The sequence below is a fragment of the Rhamphochromis sp. 'chilingali' genome (genome assembly GCF_963969265.1).
Source record: "Rhamphochromis sp. 'chilingali' genome assembly, chromosome: 7".
Classification (NCBI taxonomy): Eukaryota; Metazoa; Chordata; class Actinopteri; order Cichliformes; family Cichlidae; genus Rhamphochromis; species Rhamphochromis sp. 'chilingali'.
Window position 1 is genome coordinate 19,013,426 of NC_137934.1, and position 14,843 is coordinate 19,028,268.

Here is a 14,843-nt window from a genome sequence, read left to right on the forward strand (position 1 = left end):
GGGGCCGTTTTCGATTAGAAAACACCGAGCACGCAGCCTGAAGCTGTGGAATAATTTGGCTCTGTGCAGCCAGCAGTGGATGAAAATGCAGACCTTACACAAATACTGCAGCAACAAAAAACAACATAAAAAATTCAAAGAGGGGCAGGGAAAATGGCCTCGCAGGAAACGAGAGGAGGGGGAGGGACACAGGGCCCTTTTAGGAAAGATAGTGATGATTTATTATGAAATTCAATGGCCCATGACCAAAACAGGAGTGGAGCAAATGAAATGAGAAAAGAACATGTTCATTGTTGTTCCCCTGCCATTTTTTGTTTTGTATTTTCCTTTCCCCTCACTTGGCTTTGAGGGTCTCCTCTTGGCAGTCCCAGCTCTGATCCTCCAGCTCCTGCAGCTCCTTCAATACTCGTCCAGGCTTGTAGGCAGCGTTGATCAGCATGCTCAGCAGCTGGAAGCAAAAACAGAACAAAGAAAAAGACAAATAAACTCCTGCTTGATGTGAACAACTCAAGACAAAAGTGAACAAACACGAATGAGGATCCAAGCGAAAGTGAAAGAAAAGATACAGATCACAAAAAACTGTGGAGAAAGCTACATTCTCACACCTGCACAAAGTGCACGAGAGCACACAGTCTCTAGAGAAATTAAAAGGCTGTTTTCCCAAATGGTGGTGGCGGTGTATAACAGTAAACACTGCTGACTGACAGCTCCTCACATTAAAATGAAGGTGCTGCTGGGAAACGGCAGGTGGTTAACAAGACATCGCTGTCTCGGCCTCCGTCTCTTACCTCCTCCCTCTGTCAATTTCTGCTGGCCCACCTCTCTCTTTGAAAGTGTGCAACCCTTTGATTAAACCTGCTCCTCTATATAACCTCCCCCCCACCTGTTTTTGACATCAGCCCACCTCTTTGAGGACCAGTGTGCATTTTCCAGGTCCGACAGCCTGCGGCAGCTCTGCGATGCGTCCCTTGTTGAGGTAGGGTCCTGAGAAACAGCGGTGGTTGACAAAAATCTTGGAGCAGCAGTATCTTCCATTAGCTGAACCTAGGACAGAAGAAAAGAAGGAAAAATGGATGTTCACCACTATGGGAAATAAATATGCTACATGTAATACTGGCATAGTCCAAATAATATCTCTCTTACAAATTTTGAAACCATAAATAAAACATTGAAACAAATATTCTGGACAAAACTGAAACCAACATCGCATTTGGAAAATCAAAGAGAAACAGAAGAGAGTGCACAAGCGTACAAGGAAGCTTTCAGAGTAAACAGATTACACTTAGTTTTCGGATTTTTCTTTAAGTAGCCATGGGTCACAACATCTCATTATTCCTGGTGGAAAATGTCAGGTTGAAAGAAAATTATTCTCCAATAGGAACAAACGTTTCTCTGTATGTGTGGCCATGGTTGCAAATCAACTTGCAGAGTCAGCAGCAAGCCTAGGCGGACTAAAGCCACTTATATAATCGAGTTAAGTTAATTATATAACACATTTAAGCACAACAGATGTTGACCAAAGTGCTGCACAGCAATCAATAAAGAATTAGGAAAAAAATAGAACTATGGGACAGTAAGGGAGCACGATGGAAATTAAAATATAGCTGTAAAATAATGTAAACTAACCTACAATGTTCACGGAAAGGCAGACGTAAAAGGCTCAAGAGAAGAGGCGCTTTTTTTTGTTGACATACGAAAGACTGTTAAGTGAGGCTCTACTACCAGCTGGCAGACAGCTTGCTTAAAGCATTCTGCGTGGGGTATTAAACACTATAACATGTTAGATAATTGGGGGGGGGGGGGGGGGGGGGGGGGGGGGGGGGCAAGCCCATGCAAGCAGCTGCAATTGTACAAAAGGATTTTTAGATTAATCCTAAACTCTACAGTAACCAGTGCAATGACGCAAAGACAGAGGAAACATGTTCATGTCTCTGTTTGCCAGTTAGTACTGCAATCTTTACGATAAGTTGGTATGAAGTAGTACTTCCTCACCTGGATTATGGGCAAAACTCGACAGGCCAAACACAGCGGCTCATATTTGATACTTCCGTGAACCAATGTCTTCCCTGTCCACCAAACTGGAGTTTACAAACTTCCTTTCAAACCCATGTTTTGTTTCCTTAAAATACAAAACCTCATTTGATGTTTGACTGAATAATTGGTGTGTCACTTCCATGCAAGGGTGTTAGTCATACTAACGGCTTCAGTTTCTCTTTAAATGCAATTTTAGAAGCTAACATTGATGTCATGGTTTTTCCTGGCTCAATATGACGGGAATAGGCCCTTAAGCATGATTTGTCCACAGGTTTGTCAGTTCTGCATTTTCTTGTTATTTCTGACCATTTGATAGACAGAAAACCTCCCTTTAAACAAACTAGTTAAAATATTTTTAATGACAGACTTGGTGATTCTTCATTTTTTAGTGAAGGAATTTACCTGCATGTATGTTTGGATTATGTAAGTATTATAATAACAGATGATGTTTTTCAGTATTATAGTTGCATAATGAAACGACATTTAAACTAAATGTTGAACCTCTCTCAAAACACTTCCTTGTGGTTTGATTGAGCATTGGCAGTATAAGGAAATGACCCAACAACTTTTTACTGGTTTTGTTTCTCAATGCTTTTCTTCCACTCTGAACCAGAAAAAAGACAAAGGAAGAAAACAGAAAGCTCCTTTGTAAATGAAAGTAAATGAATGGTTGTGGTGCTCTTTACTTACTTACTACTTTCCAGTATATCATTAGTGTGTGACTAACCATTTCAGCACATAGGTGAGAGCAGAGTCAAACTGGGCCATGGGTACATCCTGTTCATGTGACCCCCCCCTACTCCACCACCCTCCACCGCCTCCAAGAAACAAACTAAGAAGTCGTATGAACGATGCTGCACTCTGGCGTTACTGGAGCACCTGAAAACCGTCTGCACCTGGAGGTGCACTGCCAGGGGCGAATAGTAATTAGATATGGTGATGAATATGCATGAGCGAGTGGGCGGTTTTAAACCAGGGACCAAGGTTCTCCTCGAAACAATGCCCAGTTCAGCCCACCCCCACCCCTTTGCTCTTTTTGTGCTTGAACATACATGTTGCTTACAGACGTGTCTGCTCCCAAAGAAAACCAACCACACAATGAGGATGTGAGAGAAGGATGTGGTGTTTTGGTGAAATCTATTCTCAGATTTACTGATATGTCTGTTTATTTGGTTTCAGAAATGCACCCAGAAATACACCAAAGATTGCTAAGTGGCATTCTTAAAAAAAGCTACTTTACCTGACTGTTTTCTAAATTTTGGCTCCAATCCTGCTGGCCGTGGTGATATATTTTACATTTACTGAAATTTGGAAATGACGCAGCTTCATGGTGAATTTCCCTTAGGGCGCAATGGTGTTGAGGAAACCCCCAGTTCAGTTCAGTTATTTCAGACACTGAGGCAAGTGAAAACGAAAAATAACACACCCACATTTATTTGTCAATTGCACGGTAGATCTGAATTCACAAAAATTACCTGCTTTAAGTTTTTTAGAGATGTTGAACATGTGGCCGAAAATATCTGCCTATGCTTTAGTTTTCATTCCTAAATAAACAGTTTATCCTGAGCTTTGTTATGTGTTATGTTTAGTTATGTAAAGCTGATATATATCTTAACAGCACACTGTTCAGACTGCTCTAAATTGCTGTGATGTCATATAGAGATGATATCCCTAATATGGTCATCTCAGGTGCACAGGTGCAGTTTATGAGGGGCAGCCAATCAGGAAAAAAATACTTCAATGGAGAGAAAACAGCTTGTTTGAGACGGTGGATGAATGGAGGTATAAATAAGGATATTTAAAAGATTACTTAAAATCGCAGATACTCTTATTAAAGAACATAAAACTGGAATGAGCAGATTCCCTTTAAGTTAGGCAAAAGAAAACTAGAGTCACAGGACAATTTGTAAAAAGGAAAAGGTAATTTTTAAGGATTCGCTTTATAAGCACATTAAAGTTCATGTGGTCACAAAAGAATGCTGTGTTCTGGCTCTAAGATTTTGTTTGTGGGTGTAACCTTCTCGCTCCAGCTGATAAAAAGCCAAACATACACATAGTACTCCCAGGGCAGCTACAATAACAGCGGGTAGAACAGAAACGCTCCGGCTCTCTAATGCATTAGAGATAAATAGGGATTTCCTGTGTAAAAGCATTCTTTACATGTGCATATCTAGAATATGGTTTTATAAGAGAGAGAGAAAAAAAGATGTTTACTGAGGAGGAAATGAAACTTAGTGACTGTAAAACATAGTTGCATCTTGTGCTGCTTTTTGCTTTCTCAAGTAGAGTTAAACATTTCTTTAACATTACTGATTCAGTTAAAACCACAGCAGAAGAGGCTAAAAATGCATCTCTCTTTGTGGGATTACTGTAATTAATTTATCAAAGAGACAAACTGATTTACTTAATATGTAAAACCGTATTAGTGTGAGAAGGAAGATCTTTTTATAAAAAATATTTTTTCCCCTTTTGACTTTGGGGAAAACGGAAGACAAACAATAAAAGGAAATCCGTGTAGCTCCAACCAACGATAACAACTAGGAGTAGTTAAGATAAGATAAGATAAGATAACTCTTTATTGTCATTGCACAGTCATACATAGTACAGTAGTACAATGAAATTGGAAAAACTGTCAATTGATAAAGTTGATAAACAGTTGATAAAGTAAAAATGTGGCTCTCATACAGTAAATGAGAACAAATGAGCATATCGATGCCAATGCTTGTTAATCATTACCAGCTGATAATGGACAGTGGACATGGATGTAGCTGAGAACAAGCATGATGATTTATGGAGTACATGCATAATTTAGTGGTTACTTCAGGATGTATTTCTGTCATTGCTGACTGACGTCTCAAGTAGTTTACTGTTCCCAGTAACTCATTAACACCATGCATGTTAAAACACAGATTTTAACTAGAACCAAAAACATCGTCTGGATAAATTCCCTGCTTGTGTCCTCAGGGTTACTAGTTTTCCTGCGAACTGAGCTAGATTGAAAGCGCTCCTGCGGGGTGAATTTTCGACCCTGCTCGTTGGGTAGACGTGTTTCAAAATACATTGAAGCTCTGTTAAAAACAAAAACAAACTTATTAAATTATTTAAATTAAATAATCTATTTTTGTTTTAATCCTATAAAACAAATGCAGCATCACCAAGTTCAGCAGTGATGTCACCAACTCTGAGTATGGAACAGTTTTTATCATCCAACCGAGGAAAGAAAAAACACCTTAAAGAAGCATAATCTCAAGTTTCAAGGTGCTTTATATTGTAAGGTAAAGACCTACAATATTAGAGTACCAGACGATCCCCTGTGAGCAGCATTTGGTGACAGCTATAACTATTAGTAACTCTAGGAACCACAAGCAAGCCTGCAGTCTGAAAGCCAAGTGCTCTATTTGGTACTACAAGATGTTTAAGATATGAAGAAGCCTTATCACTCAGGACTTTTTATGTGATCGAGATTCTAAATTCAATTCTGTATTTATCAGGGAGCCGATGAAGACGAGCTAACATGGAAGAAATACGAGCCCTCTTTGTAGTTCCTGTCAGTACTCTCGCTGCGGCGTTTCAGTTCTTCTGAAGGCTTTTCAGGGAGCTTTTAGGTGATAATTAATTACAATATTCCTGCCTGAAAGTAACAAATGCGTGAACTGTTTTTTCAGCGTGATTCTGAGACAGGATGTTTCTATTAAGTAATACTGAAAGAAAGCAGTCAAACGCATTTGGTTAATGTGTGCACTGAAGGACATATCCTGGTTAAAAAAAGGCTCCTCACAGTGTTAGTGCAGGTCAGGTAATACCATCCAGAGTTGGTATCTGGTTAAACATTTTAGAAACAAATACAAATATAACCTCAGTTTTGTCTTATGAGATTCTCCTTCCTCTTCTTCTTCACTCTAAGTGTGACAACTTAAATTTAACTGTAATGCGTTTCACTGGAAAGCAGCCATGAAGGGACTCTCATAAGTCAAACTAGTGGGGAAATCCCTTACAGTGCCAACAGGTTGTAATATAATTTTGCTAGTTGGAGCCACTGATAGCTTTTAACATGAAATATATATAGAAGGTAGAACTGCTTAGATCAAACAGTCCATATTTAACTTTATGGCATGAAATATAGAGACGATGGAGAAAATTAATTCAACTTCCTTTAGTAACATCTCTGACTGAACCTGTGACAGGACACACATCTTCCATCACATTGTTTTCAAACTCAGCAACTTGTAAATAAAATTTACTAAAGTGTTGAAGTGGAGCTGAGTGAAACAGAGGAAAGCACATCAGAGTGCAGTAGGTATATCAGTGTGTAAATCCAGACTGACTTAAGAGTGGAGAAAGAGCGGGATTTCCTTTAATCCTCGCCACAGCGGCTCATTAGCATTAATCACCACAGATATATCATGTGTAACGTGGCTTTTGATTACCTGGATCCAAGGCGGCAGGCTGGTAGTGGTTGACAGGACTCGCCTCAACAGGCTGGGAACGAGCCAACCTGTGGAAAAACGCAATCAATCCAGTCAGGCTGATCAATAAAATTATCCAAGGGATCTAATCAAACGGCAAACAGAAGTCAATTCACTCAATCAATCGGCACAACAGCGACCGCTTTCAGCTTCAGAATTAGAAACAGGAGTGTTGGAAGGCGGGTGTATGTAGTGATACCGATGAAAGGATTCTCCTAAAGGTATGAAATGGGATTAGTGGTTAGATGAGAGAGCTGACAAAGTGCTGCTGAAGACCTCATATTTCTCCTGCTCTCTGACCGCCGCCCTCGCTCTTGCTCCCGCAAGTAAACAGTATAACATGCCATTCGTCTACAAAAATCAATCAGCGCCCCAGGAAAGCAATTTCTGCCCTAAAAAAAGCCACAGTTTCAATTAACAGGTTTGAGTGACACAGAGAAAGAAAAACCTTCAGGGTTTCTCTGAAGAAACATGTACTGATTTTTTTTTATTATCTTCTTTGGCTTTCAGGTAAAGGACAGAAACCAAAAACCCACAAATGATACCATTTTTCTGACCACACTGAAATTAAACCAATAACAGCGGTCTTCGGGTTACAGAGACATGCAGTCAGCGTTTCACTTTTAGCTGCAATTGAACTGTTTTCCAACACTTGAAAACCATGTTCAGGAGCAGGTTTAATGAGTGAGGAATAGGCATACAAGGAGAAAATGGAGGGCGCCAGATCAGTTTGATAAATGAGGCTAGGAAACCTTCATAGTTTCCTTTTGGAGCACTTTGAAATAAAGCAAAAGGTAACCAAGTCTTGTCTTTTTTTTAAATATAGGTTGTGTATAATTCCTACAATAGACACTGTATCTATTAGTTAACTATTAGGGGGAAGGAGGACTCTCAGCCATCTGAATATTAGCATAAAATGTCCTCCAAAAATACTAGCACACGTCTTCAAAAACATAGACTGTATATCAAAGATGGGCACAGCTACTGATATCCATAGCAATTGATTGTCTAGTCCCACCTTTTGAACCAGACATCATGAGTGTGCAAAGCCCCCCCCTCCCCAAAAATAAATCACACCCTGCTTCACCATACTTCTGCACTCTAATCTGGACTAAAATATAAAAATGTAACTCCATGTGGTATTTCTATTTGAAAGTAGTCGTAGAGGGTGATACATCAACTAAGAAATAGGGTCATTTTCTTGGAAACTTCCATGCAAACAGATGAGTCACCCATTAAAAGAATGTAAAACACGGATACTGTGCCTGTCTTTGAGACAAAGTCTAAAGTCAGTTTTACTTTCAGTTTGTTTAATGTTGTGCTTCTTACTGTTTCTCTGGCTGGACCACTGCTATCTTCTTCTGCTTCTGGCCTGCAGAACGAATCAATGAGACTTTGTGTTAAGCTGTCACTGCATGGCAAATTTACATTTGTGTATATTTGTGTGTCTACGTACAGACAGGTTTGATTGGAGGGGTCAGAGGGTAAGCGTTGGCCTCGCACCAGCCGACAGGGAAGATGTCCATGGACTCGACATCCACGATGCACTCTGACAGAGGCTTCGGCACACCTGGAGATGGGCAGACAGCGGAAGGAAAGCAGGGGTGAGGGAACTGTCACACATATACAAACTGCTGTTTTTTTTCTCTACCCCATCTTCACTCTGGGACACAGCAGGAGTCCCTGACACTTAATCCTCACTGCACGCACACACTCACACACAAACGAATGTACCTTCCAGTCGGAGCCACAGCAGGCGTCCTCTGACCTGTGTGACCTGAGCCACACACACCTCAGCCGGTCGGTGAGGGTTCACTGCCTCCAGCCACATGTCCTTGGCAAAGTCTCTGCTCTGCCATGTCTGAACGCACACACACGAGGGGAAGAGAGAGGGCTTATTTTACATTCAGAGCAGGGATCTAACCTGAGGTAACCTGAAGCCAGGTTCAGATTACAAGACCTTCAAACTGATTTAACCCTTATTTTCCACTTGAAGGACTTCAAACAAGGTGCTGTAACAGGGATTTTGTAGGCTCATTGCATGTAACACAGTGTCAGATGGGTCTAATAAGTTCCTGTTTACAATATGTGTCTCACTGTAGAGTGTCAACTGTTATGTAAACCTGAAAAAGAATAAAACACTGATAAAACGTTCTTTGAGTGTTTCTGCTGTTTTCACAGTGTACTAACATAAATAAATATTTAAAAACAAGTTTTAAAAGTGATATAAATGGGAAAGAATTGAAAGTACAGAATGTTTTGCATGCATCATCCAAATGCAAATATCGTTTGCTTTTTTAACTTCACCAAAACAGAATAAAGTGGTAGACACTGCTCTCGATCATTTCATGCATTTTCTGCCTGGTGCTCATTGGTGCAAGCTTCTTCTGTTCCCAAACTGTGTGATTGGGACAGTGGGGCACAGTGGCGGTAAAGACAATTACAGCAGTGAAAGTGCAGGCAATGGCTTTGCACTTCAGATCGCAACTTACAAGATATGTTAAAAACCTCTGAGCTTGTTGGGACAGTGGGATTTAAAGCAGATGACACTTGAATAAAACCATAAAGCAGCACCAATTGTGTCTTCTGTCTCTGCTGCCACTATGCTATCCTGAAGTGTTGTGTTGTTTCGGTCTTCAATTTGGTTTTAAAATGTTTGCAGGAACCCTACTGAAAAGCAGCTTCCTCTGTACTAACAACGCTCCCATCAAAACATAGGCTGAACCATCAGGAGTGTCCCAGTTTACATCTCTTCACCCCATGCTTACATCAGGAAAGCAGGCGTCAGGAGCTGCTTCTGTCCCGCTCTGCTTCAGGTAGTCAGCCCAGTCAAAGTCCTGGCCCTCGTAGGCCCGAGGCCTCTCCAGACCCACCCCGTTCTTCATACACCACTGGACAGGCAGGATGCCAGGCGAGTTGGCATGACACACCACAAAGTGTGGCTTGGCTTCAGCAGAGAGGTCATCCAACATCACCTGGAAGTAGAACTCATTGTAGACCTGAAGAGTAAACAGAGGGAGAACATTTAATCTCTTCCTAACACAATGATTTCAACACACGTGTAAAAGAGATTATAGACGACAAATTTACTCTCCATCTTTTAAATGCTTAGACAGAGCAAATTAAAAGAAAAAAGATTTCAAGTATGAAGGCATCCTTGGTAATGTACAATTATTCTTGTGCCACACTAGTCTGCCAGTGTTTTAAGCCGCTGGATCTACCCTGTGAAACAATAAAGGCCAACTAATTATAAAATTTTAAATCATAACATTGAGCACAGTATGTACTATCTAAGCTGCTTTGCTTTCCCCCTGTACGATGCTTTTCTTTGTGTTTAGTAAATTAGGAAGAAATGTGTTCATCATGGAACAATTTAATAAAATACATTAAAAAAAACGGTATTATATAGTTAGAATAATGTGCAAATGATTGGTAGTTTTACTGCTCAAAAATCAATTAATATTTTTAATTAATGTGTAAAAAGGAAGAAAAAACCCAAATTCATGTCTAAGAAAGGTTCCAGTTGATTCCAGTGGTGCAGAGGAAGGCCTCGTCCATGGAAAAACATTTAAAAAATCCAATGCTTCACTAATAACAGAAGCTGACGAATGCTCTGTTTTGTTTTTTTTAGATAAGCCATTGTTCTCAGAGCCTTTCTGCGTGACTCACCTTTGTGACAGAAACAGGGCAGATCTGGAGCTGCTCCCATGGAGAAACCATCTCCAGCTTCATACCCATCTTGAAGGAGTGCTTGGGCAGGTCTACATGGTCCTGACACAGTAAAGTCAAGATTTTTAGACAAATGTGCTCCACTTTTGATCACACACACACACACACACACACACACACACACACACACACACACACACACACACACACACACACACACACACACACACACACACACACACACACACACACACACACACACACACACACACACTCCATGTAGGTCATTCAGACCCAGCTGGGTGGCCCTATAATGAATGAAGCATTCTGCGAGGCTTGATTCATGCTGCTGGCGATCATTGTGATGAATTAAATATAGTTTTTTGCCTCGCACATTGTTTTTCTAGCACCATGACACCTTTTTTACATTCAATTTGGTGTTGATAAGGTTGTGTTTCCTGTATCTCTTTGTTTTTTTTACCTTCTCTATTCCAACTGACTCAAAGTGTAATCAGTACATCCTGTATCACACGGTACTTTCTTGGTTTCACAAGAAAACACACTCAGATCTTCTTTGAAGGGTGTGTTTTCTGTTGTTTGTGATGACACACAATAAACTGTATTATGTAAGAAGGTTTTAGGTAATGCCGTGACTTTTTGCCTTTACTACGCTTATTCACTGAATGTAAGCAGGCTTCTATTTCTTCTATTCTCTTCTATTTATTCTAGCCTTTCCGGTTGGTAGGACCGTGTCATGTGGGCTGCTTTGGTAATTTAAATCTCTTATTTCTAAGATTTTTCTTTCACACTTTTACTCATCTGTTATGTCCGTATTGGATTCATTTCAGTTTCTGCACCCTCTTACTTGTGCAGAGCTCTATCAAAACCTAACATTAGCTGCAGGCATCTGTGTCTATGCAGCAGGTGCTCAAGCACAGCATTAGGAGGACGTCATCCAACACAAAATCATTCCAGCTACACTCATAAACAGAGGAATGCAATTAATAAATTACACTTCATTTTTGCATTGACTCATATTAAAAGCACAGTTTAACGCTAAAGTTCTTAACCTTGAATAAGTTGGATTGGTTTGATCATAATTTGTTCTGGCTCTTCATCTCTAAAGTAAATTATTCCTTAAATATTTTTGTGAATGGAGATGGAAAATATTCAAATGATGCGGTGGAAAGAAGAGAGTTCAGCTGCTGCAGTTCCAATTAATCCACCCGTCCTCCTACTAAATGCTTTATTCGGTGCAGGGGGGGGGGGGGTCAGCTGAACATGAAAATGTTAAAGTTCCACAGATTTTTAATAACAGTTGAATAAATGGATGACTGAATACACAATTATTGAGATTTAATTGGCTTTCAAAGGCATTTCTTTTTTTCTGTAATTGGTACCAAGTAAGAAAACTTCCTGGAGATGTAAAATAAAGAGTTCCTATTCTTTCCTTATATCATAAATTAGCCATAGTTCACCTGGACCTGATCTTCCTGCAGGTCACTGAGCCTCACCTTGAACACCTCCAGAGGTAATGGATTCTTCTGTCCATCAAGCTGAGCATCCTCTAGAGCCTGCTGCCAGTCGGAGGTGCTCTTCGTAGACCTGAGCTCTGCGCGACAGATATGAGATTCTTTTTTTCTCAATTCAACAACTTTTTTCTTCAATTTAAAAACACAGACACACAAAGTCAACTGTTTGACAACAGTTATAGATCATAATTTGTCTTTATGACTTTGTCTTTACAAAAAACGTATAAACCGTTTGATGATTTAAATATTAAACCTTTAAGGATTAACTTGTCTCCTTATTTTCCGAGCAGGTGGTCGAACATTTAAACCCAGCATACCGCCTTGTCAGCATGAACCTTTACATCTTATGTTTTAAATGGCTTTAGGTAGTTCAAGCCCATTTTCTAAAGACATTTTATGAAGCAAAGTATTAACCAAGACAATAACAAGGACACACAGCATAGATAATATAATAATTTGTGATGAGAAGAAATGCCCAAAAACAAAAAACAAAACAAAAACAATGAGTATAATTAATTGGTATCTGGAAGTTATAATTTACTTGTAGATAAAAATGTAAAAGGTGAAAAAGTGCAAACTTATTAGACTCTCACCTGTTGGCGGTTCTAAGGTCAGGCAGTTTTCCTGGGCCCAGCCGAGGGGCCGGAGCCTGACGTCCAGATAGAACAGCCACGTGTCATGATCGTGGTACTCTTCAGAGAGGCCAGCATACCGCAGGCGGAGCCTCCCTCCAACGTTCTGGATGACTCGTACAGGCCAGTAAAGGTAAGGGTCTAAAAGGTCCTGAAGCTCCAACACCGATCCGTCGACAATCAGATCAACTGTGTTCTTGCCTCGTAGAGGCTAAAGGGGATGGACAGAGAAGAGTTTTTACTTATTAAATAAAATGAAAATAAAACACACTGGTCACAGAGATGCTATAAAGGCTAGCTTAATGATCGAATCAAACCTCAGTGGAAAGAGTTTGCGTGTTATCCTTAGATTAAGATGAGAAAAAGAGGTATCTAAACAGGATGTTGAGCTTGAAAACGAAACAGTTTTAGGTTTAGATGATCACACCGGCATCCAGACCTGCTAATTATCCTGCTCTCACAGATGTCAAGAAGTACAACAAGAACTTGTTATTGAGTGTTAATTAGGATACAAATCTCAAAACTTGCCAAAACACTTTAATTTTCCTGCTTTGACAAAGTGTTAGAGAGGGTGCAAGTTTTTTTTAAGTGTTTCTATTGAATTGAATGGAATGAAATGCTTTGCTTTTATGTTGCTGGGAGGTGCATTCACTTTGCTTTCTTCAGCTCAAGACAATAATTTGAGATTTTGAGAAATCTATTTAGACCTCAGATAAAAATGATGTATGCTGATTAATGTGTCAGATCATGTCTTGGAAAACGTGGTCGGTGGGGAGGTTTTAAGTTTCTTTTTTTTTAAACAAATAAACACAATCAGCTAATTAAGAAGCCGACTTTCGATGATTTTAACTAAATGTCCGTGTACATGTGCACATAAAGAAAGAAAACCCTCACATGTAGAAAGAGCTTAAATTTTCTCTCGTCTGCAGTAATGCTGCCATCACTCCAGAAATACCTGCAAATTTTATCAAACATCTTGAATTATTAATGACTTCTCTCCAATCGTTTACACTTGCAAAGCTATCCAGCGGACCTGACTGGACCATCTGGAGTTTGGCTAGCAGGATCTGAACTTATGTTCTTATATTTGGCCTCTGCTTTATATCAGTCTTGCAGGTGCAGAATGCAAACATGCTCCACACTCTCACAGCTGATTTCTATTCTGTCACAAAACATAATCAAAAGAGGCCCGTTATTTTCATTTTAAACTTCATATTTTTACTCTTGGACTCCACCAGTTGCTTCTTATGATTCAGAGAGCAAAATATTATTATTTAACTATCTCTGTATCTCTATTCTATCTCCAATCTCCACCTGCCTTTAAGCCTGTTCTTTCATCTGAGTTTGACTTTTAAACTAAAGATTTGAAATAACCACATTTTTTCTTAAATTTGGGAAAAAATATTAAAATTGTAGAAAGTATAGGGTTAGGGTTAGTGTGTCATTGTGCTTCTCTTGCTTGTCTGTGTAAACACACACTCACCCCTTCCAGCAGGTTGGCCGGTGCTGTTCTGGCACCCGTCAGGTCCTGAATAAGGAACTCTGTCCAGTCGCTGTGTTTCTCCTTGATGGCTGCAAAGAAACACAAACAAAAAGCCGACACTGAAGAAACATGCACACAACTGTGCAATGGAAAGTGAGCACAAGGTGTGTTCTTGTATAGTGTTTAATTATTAAATGTGTGCAGAGCACCGTTAGATGTAGCCACCAGAGAACAGCATGCAGAGGAAGTGCATGCATACACTTGCAAATGCAAATGTTTCTGCTAATTCAGGTGTTTCAAGGCATAAAGCAGATGTGCAATATGTCACTAGGATGTTTGTGTGTTTGACTGATTTCAATAGTTATGCAAAACGAGTGACAAGAATATGTTTTTCTGCCTGGAAATGTCTCAAAAACGTCAATAGCCTCAATGTTTCTTAAGTCTGTCATGTGCAAAAGAGAAGTAAAGAAGACACCATATTTCATAGGCATTTGCAAAAATAAGCGCATAAAAATGAAAGACACTGACTAATGGCATACTAATGGTGTCGTTTCTGTAATAATGTGCAAAACAAGAGCTGCAAATCTGAGCAGAATAAATATAAATCTTTTAGTTCTGGCTCTTCATGGTGCTAAATGAGTATTTCTCTAGAGACAAATGGGAACAACCCCCCCCCCCCCCCCCCAAAAAAAACCCCAAACTGGTTTTGTCCAAAATTTTACATACGACATTCACCAGGATGCTTGTAGCTTCCTCTGTGAGCAGCAGAATGATGCACGAAGTCAAAATGACTGTAATGACTGAGGTCCTGCTGCCACAAGTTTGTTTCAGGTTTAATACCACAAATAAAAGTGGGACAAATCAGACCTCTAAGCGCAAGATTCAGAGTGTCTTTGAAAAAAAAAAAAAAAAAAAAAAAAAAAGGAGCACAAATACACTAAAACCCTGGGAAAAAAACCAAAAAACCAAAAACAACAAAAATGTCAGTTGTAGCATTAATTAGCATTTAAAGTTCTGGTTTTGATGA

At 39.7% G+C, this 14,843-nt stretch overlaps 1 protein-coding gene across 5 annotated transcripts in view; it reads right to left on the reverse strand.

The window, feature by feature from the left end:
- The window catches only part of sfmbt2 (Scm like with four mbt domains 2), a 61,937-nt gene that overhangs the window by 12,183 nt on the left and 34,911 nt on the right, over positions 1–14,843 (reverse strand). For all 5 annotated transcript variants that reach the window (XM_080888032.1, XM_080888031.1, XM_080888030.1 and 2 more), the window contains 11 exons: positions 13,817–13,905; positions 12,295–12,544; positions 11,684–11,781; positions 10,170–10,271; positions 9,269–9,499; positions 8,235–8,361; positions 7,957–8,070; positions 7,830–7,872; positions 6,462–6,529; positions 905–1,044; positions 339–448 (listed from right to left, as the gene is read on the reverse strand). In XM_080888032.1, coding sequence (XP_080744158.1) covers positions 339–448; positions 905–1,044; positions 6,462–6,529; positions 7,830–7,872; positions 7,957–8,070; positions 8,235–8,361; positions 9,269–9,499; positions 10,170–10,271; positions 11,684–11,781; positions 12,295–12,544; positions 13,817–13,905 — 1,372 coding nt within the window. The remainder of the gene's footprint in view (positions 1–338; positions 449–904; positions 1,045–6,461; positions 6,530–7,829; positions 7,873–7,956; positions 8,071–8,234; positions 8,362–9,268; positions 9,500–10,169; positions 10,272–11,683; positions 11,782–12,294; positions 12,545–13,816; positions 13,906–14,843) is intronic.